The sequence below is a fragment of the Phaethon aethereus genome (assembly GCF_964289735.1).
Source record: "Phaethon aethereus genome assembly, chromosome: 5".
NCBI classification, from domain to species: domain Eukaryota; kingdom Metazoa; phylum Chordata; class Aves; order Phaethontiformes; family Phaethontidae; genus Phaethon; species Phaethon aethereus.
This window is the reverse complement of record NC_138579.1, coordinates 51,614,949-51,628,695: the sequence shown is the minus strand read 5'-3', so window position 1 is coordinate 51,628,695 and position 13,747 is coordinate 51,614,949. Positions and strand designations below refer to the sequence as shown.

Here is a 13,747-nt window from a genome sequence, read left to right as displayed (position 1 = left end):
TTCAAAGTGATAGTTTTCAAAGCTTGCTGTTGGTGTTTGTCTGGAGCCAAAACACCCTAATCCCCAATAGACTGTATATTTGCCTTTAAGCTGTCATGTGCATTTTGGGTCTTGAGTAACAAAGTGCAGGAGAATCCTCAGAAGAATAAGCAAACTGCTGTGAACGGTATACTTCTGCTTTTGGGAAAATCCCATGTATATTTTAACTTCTATAAAATGCTCGGGTAAGAATGTGAAGTCAGGAAGAGGTGGGGTTTCAGACTGGAGAGATATTATCTGTTTAGCGTTAACTATTCAGGATTGCATGAGGCTGCAGTCCTCACAACTGTTTGGCTGAACACCAGTTGTGCGTTGCAACAGGAAGAGACTGCCAAGGGCCAGTTTTGCAATAATATTTAGAAATTTCCTCTAACAAAACAGATCAGACGAAAATTGCTTTATGGTCTAGTGAATCTGTGTTCTCCTCTAAATAAAATGGTTAAAGCACTTGTGAGTCTTATCTAACAAGTATCTCAGAGGCTTGATGTAAGTGTCCCCAAATCATGTCTGATACTCTGTTTTTTGTTTAGTTTTTCAGCAGATCTTTAAATATGTTCTCTATGCTGGTTGGTGGTCCCTGTAGTGTTGGCTGCTCACATGGACTTGGCTGTCCTGCTTTCCAGCTGCTAAACTGTGTTAAAAGGAGATGAAATACGCTGTTTCATGTAACCGATTTCAGTATTTTCTACAGGGGTATTAAGGACAGTCTGAGAGCGCCTTGTGCACCAGGAGGGGAGTTCATGTGGCGTGCTTAATGGGTGGTCTGTGGGAAAAGACAGAGAAGTTTGAGGAACCTTCCTTTGAAATAACGTGTCCATAGAAAAGTGATCTTGAACACACATAGATTGCTTCCAGCCTCTGCAGAGATGGAAGTGCTCTGTATTATGCACCCTGAATCCAATCATTTGGCTTTTCTTGTATGTGAAGTTTTTTACTTGAAATAGGTAATATAACTAAAACCAGGACAAAACAATAATGAATAAGTTCAGAGTGTGCTGTTGGAGAGTTTTAAAACGTTTTATTGCCATCCCAGACAATCTGCACAAATCCTAAGTTTCATAATTTGTATAAAGCACCTTTGCTGGACTTCTTCAGAGCATGCTTCTCGGAGAAATCCTTTGGCATTTTTTGACCAAGGGAAATGAACTAATTTTGGCCAATGGAGATTAAATGGTATATAATCAGTGCTATATTTTGTTGTTACTGCTAAGATTATTATTTAAAAACAGTAGGCTGTCAAACAAACCAACAGTCTGAAGTAAATCTTGTCTTTCTAAAACTCTGTCATTATTGGGAGGGAACCCTTACACAATCCAGAAAATATAACAAGGTCTTCAAAAAACTTACTGCTTATTTATTTAAAAAATAAGATAAAAGGTAGCTAGCAGTTTATGTAACAATATTTTAGTATTACTAAAGCTACTAAAGTCATCTGCTTTCAGGACGACAACAGAAACAGTGGCTTATGGTATAACTGGGAGAGTTTTTAAAACTGTTTTCTGTAAAACCAAGCATAAATACAAGCAACCCCACACCCTTGTAATCAAGATTTTCAGTGAAATGGTATGGGGAGTTCAGTCCATTGAGTTCTTTTTTTTGTGTCTTTAATTTCAAGACACACAGATGAAACTCTTTCTTTAGTGTGTCCTTTCTCCAGCAGCTAAAAATAAATGGTCTTCAGCCTCTCATAAAAGTATTTACTGGTTGGACTGTTGTTTTACTCTTCTTTATCTCGCTGCCTTCCCAGCTCTTCTCCTAGATGAGAACAACAGACTTCATATGTTTCTAAAACCACTTAAAACTTTTTTTTAAAATACTTTTCTATGGACTCTTTCCAGCTTGCTGCTGCTAAACCAGATGTCCTTTAAACTTAGATAATTTATTTACATACACCCCCCAATATGTTGTGGATAAAGCCATGTCACTTCTTGTAGCTACATTGATGGATGACCAGCCTCCCTTTTACTGTAGCCTGATGGCCAGTAGATCACTGAGATCCTGGCTGTCTCCTTGTATGCAGCAGTGATACTCAAGTTAATACTTAGCATATATAAATAAAACTGACACCAAATATATTTCATAATGTGAGAATCTAGTATGGATTGGATTACTTTGCACTGGTTTATGCCTGCTGTGACGATGTAAACAATTTAAAATACAGCCTGGTAAAGAGTAAAATTTACAAAAATTGCCTGACATCTGCTGCACACAATGTGTGTAAATGTGGGATATTCTTAGTGGCTTAAAATAACACTCCTGTCTCCCCCTGAATTTCAGACCTTGATTCTACCTAAAATCAGATGACATGGAAATGAATCCTCCTTACTTGATAAGCAGAACACTTTCTTTCAGGGTTTGGAGAGGGAAATTACTATCAAATGGATTGAGCTGCTGGAGGATGAGAGGAATGGGTTGGAATCTGGGGGAGGAGTATATTTTCCTCTTAAAGTAGTACTATAAACCAGCCATCACTGAATAGCTGGTTCCTTCTGAATAGCTGGTTCCTTCACAGCTCACTGACCCATGCTTACTCCCTGATCCACAGAGAGGAGAAGTCTTAGCCATGTCGGGAATGAAAAGCTGAGTGCATCATGGAGCCTTCTGCTCGAAGATCTTCAAGTGCCTTGCTCAAGCATGAGTAGGCTTCATGGCAGCCCTTTGAAATAACTAACAGCAGAAGGAGGGGTATGTTTGTGGTGGGTGGAATGATTTTTACAAATCATTGGGCTGAAGCACCTGCTCAAGTTCACTAAACGGGTTTATGTGGGGGTGAAACTGAGGAGCTCTGATTTTTTTCAGTCCTGCATTCTACAAACTGCTACCACCTACCTCTGTGTTACAGCAAGAATATTCTGTAATTTTAGTAATTACACTTGGGAATTCACCTTATCTACAATAATGTGTTTTGAGGATGAAAGCAATAGGCATCTATTCTTTGGAGGACTGTACCTAGCAAGTTTAAACTTGGGTTGAGTATGTGCAGTTAGTACAGAAAGATCAACATATAATCTATCTTTTGAAGTTGGTGATTTTAGATTCTCTGCAACAGCAGCAGCTGCCAGTAAAAAGGACCAGGGTCCAGAATGCAGAGCTTAGAATATTTAAGAAACAAACTTTTTTTTTTCCTGCTGAATGTATAACAGTTGCATTAAAAGAGTAAAATGAACTTAAATGTCTGTGGGATTTGTACATGCCATATTCCCATGCAAGGTGTCAGACTGGGTTTTTTAGTTGTGCTTGATTTTAGGAGACAGATTTGGATAAAGTCTTGATTACCTTCCTTTCTCTTCCATATCTGAATCTCTCTCCCTCTTACCTTCTTTCCTGTGTCTTTGTAGCTTCAGTCTGTGTGTCCTGGCATGTGAGCTTCCTGCTGCCACCAGCTGCAGTCTCTTTACCCTTGAGCTAAGCCATGAAAAATGGGGATAACGCAGCCTGTGGAATAACTTCCTTTCCTACACATCAAAGGTCTAAGCCTCCTTATACTCCAAAAGAGTTAGAGCTGGACAGGAGGGATCACTTTGTGCTGTAGAACCGGTTTCTCAGATTAATTTATGGCTGCTAGGGCCCTACCTACATGGTCTTTTTTTCTGCATAGCAGCTATTTTTAAGTATAGAAAACTGATGCATGCTTACTCCATATCCTGTCCTGGAGTTTCCGTAAGACTGTACACCCTTGGGTGCAAAAGTTTTGATGCATTTGTTTTTTACCATCTTGTGTGCCTGCGGCACCCCCAGGGGTGGGGGGGGGTGTTTTTGTTCCTTGGTAATGAATGTTTTTGTGGTTTGGGACATTGACTGCTGCAAGAATTATATGCTATTGTCTCTGTCCAGCAGCACAGATGGCTTAACCACAGATGTCCCCTATGCATTTGTCCTGTTAAGAATTGAAGTAATACTTAAAATATAAGTTGTTGCACATACTGTAATTTTGGATGGCTATTTTAGCTTGCATGCTTATTAAAATGAGATCTTCATTTTATGTTGTGTACCAGGCTCCCAAGATCGTTGGTCACTTTTGCTTAAAAGTGCAGTTAAACCTTTCCATGACCTTTAGTCTAGTTAACTGGTTTAAGAATTGTAAGGCTTTTCTCCTGTGCTATACATAGAATTTGTGTGTGCTTTGCGCTGCTGGTGCTTTCAAAAGTAGGAATCATGCACATGCTCCAGTATTCTCATGTCATTCTATTCCGGCTTTAAGAGGAACGAGACAAAATGTAGGCATGTTAACAAGTATGAAGCAGTAGTATAAATACAACTTTTTAACACACTCTTGCTCAACTTGCCTTAGAACTGTTGCAGCTTTGCTGCTAACCAGCAACTGATGACAAATGCTCTATTGATTATTATTCATGATCATCTTAGTCTTAATATGTAAACAAGTTGAGCCCTGTCAAACTGGTTTTCAGAACGATTACTGAAACTAATAGCAAAGATCATATTTTTAGTTGTTTGTCCCATGTTACTTTGCTGGGTGTAACGGGTGCCCCTGAAGCACTTAATAAAATTTAAGTGCTGTAGATGGGCTTGGTACAATTACAACAAAAAAAGAAAGTTAATGGCTGAATTCAGAAGCAACACACTGGCCTGTTCTGTTGGAAGGTAGTTACAGCTGGGCAGATGGCAGTAGACTTGTCATACTTCATGGAACTTATATTTTTAAAAGAGATGGATGGAAGGCAGAGGAAAAGAAAGATTATTACTGCCTTTTTATATATGGTGAGTGTAGAGGAGTCTAAGCCTCAGTGCATTTAAAAAAAAAGCTTTTTTTAATCACTTATGAATGTGATAGAAGTGGTGGTAAGGGAACTATGGTAGACGTGCTAAAACTGATACTGTTTATGGTGGTCAACCAAATGAATTATACATAAAGTGTACAAATCCTCCAGTCTTTTATTATGTCTGCACAAGACAGCTTTCCCAATGCAGGGAAAACAATAAAAATTCGTTCATTAAACACAGACAAGGAACAGAAGATTCACCCAAGAGCATTCAGGAGCACCAGAGCAAAGCTGCAGATTGAACCCATGCTTGATTCCTAATCAGGAGTGTTTCCTTTTCTCCAGTTGACAGACTGATGGGAAGTTCTGTTTTCACACGGGTGTGCAATAAGCCTCTGTGTAGATAGCTCCATTATGAAGTCAAGGGTGTGTTTTCCAGTTAGCAGAAAACCACTGGAAAATTGGTGGTTTTTTGAATAGAAATAATATGTCTTTCTACAATGAAGTATTGTTGATCAAGTACTGCATGATCCAAATGAGATTGTAGAATTGCTGCAGGTCTGTAACTTTCTACAGTTTAGGCTGTTACCTCTTCAGAGTTCATTTGATAATTTGTGTGGTTTCAGGTTCTTTTTTGCTTTTGACAAAGGATTGTGAACTCCAGCTATGTACAGAGGTTCTAAATATTGCCTATTATGGAAAAATATGAACTGTTCAAATTTTACTGAAAAAAAATACATATTTTTTTTTTTTTTTTTGTAACTACATTAAAATGTTGTCCTTTCAATTGGGCTGTGATAGACTGGGTATAAACAGATTGTCCTTCATATTCATCATTCATCTTGTTACTGTGTATTCTTTTCTCTTTTCAAAATAGAAGCTGGTGTTTCCCTTCTCAATGGTCAATGGTAATCAAAGTTGTTGCTAGTTTTTTGGGGTCTTCCCCATCCCTCCATCCCTGTCCTCAGAAACTGCTGTTAACTGACCTTACAGTTTGCCTTGTCAAGAGCTGTGCAGTAAAGAATTAAATGCACCAAGGATAAGAGTTCTCTGGACCTTCAAGCCCAGTTCAAGATTGAGAAGACAGCATGTTTTGAAAGGAGATTGGTCTGTACGTCCTTGGAAATGAACCTTTGATTCTATATACCTGTGGGATTCAAAATAAACAAACTTGCACTGTGTATCAGTGGGATGATCTTGAATCTCTAGGATGGTTTGTTGATGGCACAGCAAATCAGGTTTTTGGTCAATGCCATTTGTTTTTTCGCTTTTTGAACTTTCTTTGTTTCTCATTCTAATGCTTTACAAAAATGGTTGGTTATAATCACATAGAGTATGAATGTGTCTTGTGAATTGCTAAACTGTTGAGATTAGTAATTCTATGAAACTAAATGCTATGCATCTATCTTTCTAGAAAGGCATTTGCTTTCTTGGTTGTCTCTTTAAGATTCACTGCTTGCTTACTGAGAAAGTTGGAAATTTGAAAAGTTCTGTGAACTTTCTTGGGACATCTTGGAGGCTGTATTTGCAGAGTTACCAGAGGTAGCTTTGCCTGCTAATGAGCCATCATGTTCTGGCCTGATGTGATAAATGAAAGGTCATTGAAACAGAGTATTTAATTGCTCTTCTGACTTTTGCACATTATTTTTAAAGTTGGGAGAGCCCATGTTTCTTCAGCAGGATTCCAGGCAAGAATCAGTGTTGAGAACCAGTTATTTATTTCGATCACTGGTGTTTTTGGTGTTTTTTTTTTTTCATACCAGTAATGCTCTAAAAGAGCTTTACAACCATTTTTTATAAAATTTAGACTGAATAAAATAGGCTGGTTGGGAGGAGCAGAGAAGTGAATGTGGTTTTCAAAATCAGAGTTCTGCCTTCTCTCTTTTATTTTTTCCAAAGGAAAATGAATACTTATTTGTTCTTAAAAAGGATAAACTCTGGCCATTTTCAATAATCAATCATTTTACATCAGTGTATAAATGCAGTAGAATTTTAACACAATTACAAGCAGGGCAGTGTGATTTCCCCGCTGGGTGTTCACAGCCAACATAATGTGGCTGCACTTCAATCAGGACAACTCCGAAGCACAGAAGTGACAGAGAACACAGTAGTTAATGTGTTCTCTGTATGCTGTTGCCCTACTGTGTGCATCAGTGGGGAAGAAATCTCTTGAAAGGGATGAGGAGCTGGGATAATATTGATACTGATTGAATTAGACATTGTTCATGTCTGATCTTTAGTTAAGAAGCTGTTGAGTTCCTCTGCTGCTGATTGGACTTGATATTTCAGGTTCCTTTTTCCTTTGTAGTAACATTAATAATGGCTTCAGCATGGAAGTTTCTAGATGAAAATCCATCTATTTGTAATCCTCAAATCACATTTTTGGGACTATTTTTTAAAAATTTGTACATAGACTTTTTATGGCTTTGATCTTTGGCTGTATATGGGGCTGGTTTTGTGAGGCAATGTGCATAACTTGAGAAGTTCTGTGGCCCAAAGAACTTGTGACTTAAACAGAGCCCACTAACATCAAACTTTCCAAGTGTTCACATGGTTTGGGACAGTGCCACTTAAAATAGACATGGTTATGGGGAACCAATGAGTTGCAGAGAAGAAAACAAGCGCTTTGCATTCTAGACATTTATTCTTCTATTTTCAATAACTAACCTGTCGGGCTTTCATGATACTATTCCTAGCATTCTTAAAGATGACAGAGAGGATGACTTGGCAAGTTAGGAAATGAGATAGGAGTGATAATGAGACTTCATTTCTTAACAAATCATTTTGCTCAAGCTGTATAAACTTTCTTGAATTAAATATTGTAGAAAACAAAGAAACTACATTTTCAGTGAAACATTCATGATAACAGTTGTCTGTGTCTTTGCTGTCCAAGATGCTCACTGAAACCACCAGCTGATTTAAATTGTCCTTATTACTTTCATCGGCATAGACTTCCTCCAAAAAGAAAAATAAAGCCATCTCTTTCCTGACTGGGGAAAAAAAGGCCATGCAGAATAATAATAAATAGGCTAAATTTTTATGCATGTTTTTAAGTTCATCTGAAACTGAGTTGTAGATTCTAACTGAGGTCCTTGGCCTGTACATAAATACATGAGCTGTTTTCAGAGATGTACTTCACTTTGGCCTATACAGTGGCTTACACTCTCCAGTTAGCATGTAGCTGGAGCCAGAGTTCACAAAAAAGGCAATAGCATGTGGCAGGGATGCCAGCATAGCAGACCTGCAAGTTAGACCTCATATAAACTGTCGTCTTTTAAAAGTGCAGGAGGAATCGAGTCTGAATCACAGAATCACTAAGGTTGGAAAGGACCTTCAAGGAAAATAGCAAGAGCTAACTCTCATATAGAATACACAGTAACATGAATTTGAAACTAAAGGTATTTATATGACAGGCTTGAAGCCATAGACGAAATAACATACCTGTTGTTGCTCTCCGTTCTGTGTTTTGTTCCTTGAATTGAATGGCAAGCGTGCCACACAAGACCTCTGCACATTGGAAGCAGCAGCATCAAGTGAGGTGATTGTATATGAAGCCAGGAGTCACCAGCTGACTGGTGTAGAACTCCATCAGCTGCTGCTTGAGTTAGAAGAATTGGGGGGAAGGAAGCGGAAAGGTATTTGGGTTCAAGGTGACAAACAGGAGAGGCAAATGAAAATAGCTCTTTATGTGATGACATAAGATCCCTACCAGACTTTGGCAATCAGAAGAGAAGCTGAGGGAGCTCCATTACTTCCAGCATCTAGTTGCTTCTTCTGAAATACCGGCATTCTCCTTAGCTGCCAGTGGTTCACAGCTGGTGGCATCATTGCACTTGGCTGCTGCCTTCCAGCCATATCTGCAGATAACTATTTTTCTTGTTTATTGCTGGATGAGTAAGCAAGCCTGCACTTTTAGGAGACAAATGAAGTGGTTAACTTGGCCATCAGTCTGGCTGGTATGGTTGGGAAGGAATGTTCTGCAGTATGTCTACTTAATGTCCTCTTCTGGAAGAAGCAGTTGGGCTGAATCGTGCCTTTGTCTCTGAGTTACGCCTCCTCCCACCATAGTGGGTCCTTCAGAGGATCTTTACAATCTCCCTCTGCTAGAGTTTTGTAATACTCTGTGTGAGGAGTGGAGGGAGGAGTTGTAGGACTCAGACCTTCACACTTGGAGTGTGGAGGGACAGCCTCAATTGCAAGCACAGATTTAGCACTCTTTCTGAGTGTATGACAGAAAAGTCATCTTGCCCATGCTAAAATCTATGCCATTGTTACTCCTGCTTCTGTATATCTTACTGTCAGATCTAACTCAACAAGGTTAATTTCCTTGCCTGTCATGAGTCTCCCTCCCTACCTTTTTCCTTTCTGTCTGTGAATGCCAGTGTCATCCACTGAGATTGTGTCATTGTCCAACTGAACCTATCACACAAGAGGTCTAGAACTTGTGCAGGTATTCCTGGAATATCTCTACAGCTGTTATTTTGACATGTCTTTAAGGTTCTCATCCCTTTTGCATCAATCATAAGTTAACTCCCATTTAAAAGCCTGTTCCCTGTCATTCAGTACTAGGACTCCAGCTTCCACCACCCATTTAGAGCTTCAAACAGCAAGAACCTTTGTCCTTTTGCTCTGGCTGCCTCTTCCAGCTAACAGCAATCCCCACAAACTTCCACAACCCACGTCATCATCTTCCTTCATATTCTTCCTTGAATTGCTCTCTCGTGGAGCAGGGGAGAAGACAGTAGTTCTGAACCTCTATCATAGTCTTTGCCATCTTGGCGAGCACTTGGTAGTAGCATTTGAGGGTGTTGTGTCTAGTACTGTTAGCTTCTAGCCTGATACTAAAAGGCATGAGAACTTGCCTTCTGTGTGTTACTACTGTCTGTTACTACTTCAACTTTACGAACCAAACTTTTAAACCATGAAGACTGAATTTGTTCTAAACCTGTGTTTATGGATTGACAGAAGGTATTGTTGAAGGGCCTCAGTTTGAACTCTTAACTACGTTGAAGATGCTATCCATATCCTGTAGATACAGAATTGGGCCTGCTCTTCCCTCTGTCTTTTAGTCCTTTGTCTGACATATGGAAGGAAGAGGGTTTTGAGTAGTATGCATTTTTCTTTTGTCTGCTGTACTGCCTACACCACTGATCTGGAAAAAGAAATCCTCCTCTGCCATATTCATACTCAGTAACTTTAACATCTGTAGATGGCAATAATACTAACGTGTTTTTGTTTTTTTCTTCTGTAGCATCTCCCTTTTTGCTTTTTGCTAACCGGCGGGATGTTCGACTTGTGGATGCTGGAGGCACAAAGCTGGAGTCTACTGTGGTGGTCAGTGGTTTAGAGGATGCTGCTGCGGTTGACTTCCAGTATTCACAAGGCATCGTTTTCTGGACAGATGTGAGTGAAGAAGCCATCAAGCAAACTTACATTAACCAAACTGGGAATGTGGTGCAGAATGTCATCATTTCTGGTCTGGTTTCCCCGGATGGCCTGGCATGTGATTGGATTGGGAAAAAACTTTACTGGACGGATTCAGAAACCAATAGGATAGAAGTAGCTAATCTCAATGGAACATCTAGAAAAGTCCTCTTCTGGCAAGACCTTGATCAGCCCAGGGCAATAGCTTTGGATCCTGCTCATGGGTAAATATTAATTTGACTTAAATGCTTAAATGGATACAGTGGTGATTTATGTGGAATGTTTAGTACTGAAAAAGGAACATAGCCTTTTGTTTCAGTTTACGTTTTCCCAAGGTATTTTTCTCAAGGTCTGTAGCTGAACGTATGTTTGAGCTTAAATATTTTGTGGCAAGAAATGACAGCCCAGACATAGAACCAAAAAAAAAAAAATATAGCTGTTCTTAGGTGCCAAGCCAAATATTCAGCCAGTGTGATTGCCTAACTTATTCCATTACACTTCTGAAAAGTAATTAATTTTCCAAGCCTTTTTTTATTTTTATTTTCTCCATTATCTTGTCTGGTAAGTTAACTTTCATTTGATATGTGATGTCTATTTAATGTATCTAGTCAACGAGGTGTGTAAATCTGCATGAGTCGAAACAGGAATTCTCATTTGCTATGCTGTGGTAAACAAAATCAGTAGTGATTGTTTTTAAGTAAAGTGATTTAAGTAGTGATGTTAAATAATCATGTTTGTGATGGCAAGTGAAAGAATCCCGTGAAACCAGGGACTCTCAATGCTGTTCAGGTGGCCAGGTTAGGAAGTAATAAGGGAGCAGGCTGGATGGGTCACTTCTAGTGCTCTTGAAAATACTTGTATCTCTGTATGGTTCCTCTCTCCCTCTTCAATACTCTTCACCATTTCACATGTGCTATTTGTTACCCCTGCACACAAATAGTACTGATGTTGTGCAGTTTGGGCCCCGTATTCGTTGCAGTGATGACTGAAAATCTGCTGTGCTAGGTGGACCCCGGGGATAGGGGGAAAAGAGAATTGAGGTGCAGTCCTCTTGTGTGCACAAGTCCACACAAGTGAGGTGGTTTGCCACTCATCTGCTGCCATTTTCACAACTCTTCCTCAGGGATCACTTTTATCTTCCTCTTCTGCACATTATGTATACGTAGGTTTCTCATCTGTAAGAAAATCTGGCGTCAGCTGACATTTTCACTGAGTCTGGCCTCTTTGCAGAGGGATGCTGAGTTAATACAAGGGCTTAGGATAAACCACAAATATAAAGTAGTTTGTGGTTTATCCTGCACTGGATAAACTGCAACATAAATTAATGGTCTGTGAAAATGCATTATGAAGATACATGAATCCTTTATAGTTAACCAGTTCATCCCCACTATGGTCTATTAAAATCACCCTCCATAGAGCTGCTCTTCTGGGTAAAAGTGACAAAATCCAGTATTGCACAAGGGTCCTATTGAATTAAAGGCAGATTTGCCCAAATACCTATCCAATATAGTAAACTTAATAAACCAAAAAGTCATACATCATGTATATTTGTGTAATAAAACGTTAAAATTTGATTTGCTTTTACAACCACTTCATTTCACATGGTAGTTCTGAAATACTTCGTAGATGCATCTGTGAAGTAGTGATCATTACATTTGATGCAGGCAGAGCAGGCTCTGGGTTTGAGCTCCTCTGGAACTAGTTGTTCCTTTTTTACTGGTATTTTTCTGGGGAAGGAAAGTGGATGACAGTAGGAAAAAAGAACCGTATAGTACCTTTGCATTTGTCTTTTTCTTAATAAGTTTTTGTGATCAAGTGGCTAGTGCAATTATTACGACTGACAGAAGAGTAAGAATTTGTGCTAAAATAGAACAGATTAGAGCACTTGAGTAAGTTTGGGGTTTTTTACTGGATCATGAAGTCTGATGAAATTTAGACTAGGATTCTTAAAACTGGAGTTTTAAGATGCAATTTTAAAGTTGCTAGACATTTGCTTTCAGTCTGGAAGAATTTCTGTAGATACGATTTTGGCCTTTTAGCAGTTTCCTCTAGAGAAGTGGGAGGAAGCTTAGAAAATGAGGAAGAAAACTTTGTTAGGTATAGGACAGTCAACTTCAGTTTCCAGAAGAAAAATGGGACAAATAAGCAGTTTGTAAATGCTTAGCTGATACTAGTAGTACCCAACAATGGGTTTGTCAAGAATGCTCTGTGTTGAACAAATCTAATTTCCTCTGTTGACAAAGTAACGTGTCCTTGTGCAGATTGGTGACACCTGCTATTCTCTTCTAGCTTCAGTAAGGCTGTTCTGCAGAGGTGGATGGAGAACTCCATTTCATGTTGTGGTGTTCACAGTGATATGTTATGCCTGGTGTGGCGTTTACCTAATAAATAGGTTTTATTCCATTTTGAGTGCGATTCTTCATGACATAGACTAGTTTTACAGAAGAGAGGAGAATGTATTGAATATACAGTGATCATCTCTCTGGAACGTTATAGGTATAATGACCAAGCCTTAGGGCATGGGAGATGGACCAGTTGATTTCTAGAGTCCTTTCGAAGCCTATTTTTCTGTGATTTCTGGCTGACATTCAAAGGTATGATTTTTTTGGATGTTTTGGTGGGCTTGCTAAATAGTAAGTTGGACGTTTTTGGCATAATGACATTTTTAGAGAGAGCTTCATTGTTTCCACACTCAACCTACCTCCCTTTAAAGGCAATGCTTATTTGAAAGTTATAACTCGAAAGAGACATGGCCTTGTCATCTTCCCCAACAATAATTTAGGGCATTTCTAAAATTTCTCTCTTTTAAGGCAAGCTGTGAGTGACTATTGCAGATCATCTGTGGGTCTCTACTCTTCCCAGAGCTAGTGAAAATTATTAATTGTACAGGATTTTCTGATGCTCTGAGACAGTATCATAATTAACAGGCATCTGCTTAATAGGTAACATGGCATTCTTTCCCGTACACCTTAAAGCTTTCTTGCTGGATCCACTACATATTCTAGGAATCAAAGGTTGCCAAATATGTGATAAACCAATTATTCTGCTTCCCTGAAATTAAGGATAAAGTAAGCAGACAGAGAAGAGTATGAAATATTCTTCTGCCAATTCACTGACATCTTGTTCTCAACATCCAGATCCCAGACCTGGTGTAGGTTACGTGAAGCTGAGTTTATTTAATGGAAGACATTAGGTTAAAATTCTTGGCACTGTGTTGGAGAACATTAGCATTTATATACATTCTTGCTAGGTGGTCCGCTGATGGGGGATTCAGGAGTGTTGGTGTTCTATTAAGTTCGAGTTTGCAGGTTTTGCATAAATATTTCTGTGTTTTCGGGACAGCAGCTTCTAACAAAACTTAAGTTAGTGTATGTAAAGATTTTCCTCAAGCCCAACTAAGAGATGGCTCAAATTATGTGCAACACAGTGAAAAGAACCTAAATATCATGAATGTTGTGTGAAGAAGCAGGAATGCATTTCAGAAGCAAGTCCTTATCATGTGTTGAGGCAAGCAAACCTGTTTCCTGAAAAGAAATTTTCAAAAGAATGTGTGAATGCATAGC

General features: G+C 39.0%; 1 protein-coding gene across 3 annotated transcripts in view; it reads left to right on the top strand.

Moving 5' to 3' along the window:
• The window catches only part of LRP5 (LDL receptor related protein 5), a gene marked incomplete at its 3' end in the record, with an annotated part of 207,127 nt that overhangs the window by 73,801 nt on the left and 119,579 nt on the right, over positions 1-13,747 (top strand). For all 3 annotated transcript variants that reach the window (XM_082000557.1, XM_082000559.1, XM_082000558.1), the window contains one exon: positions 10,012-10,408. In XM_082000557.1, coding sequence (XP_081856683.1) covers positions 10,012-10,408 — 397 coding nt within the window. The remainder of the gene's footprint in view (positions 1-10,011; positions 10,409-13,747) is intronic.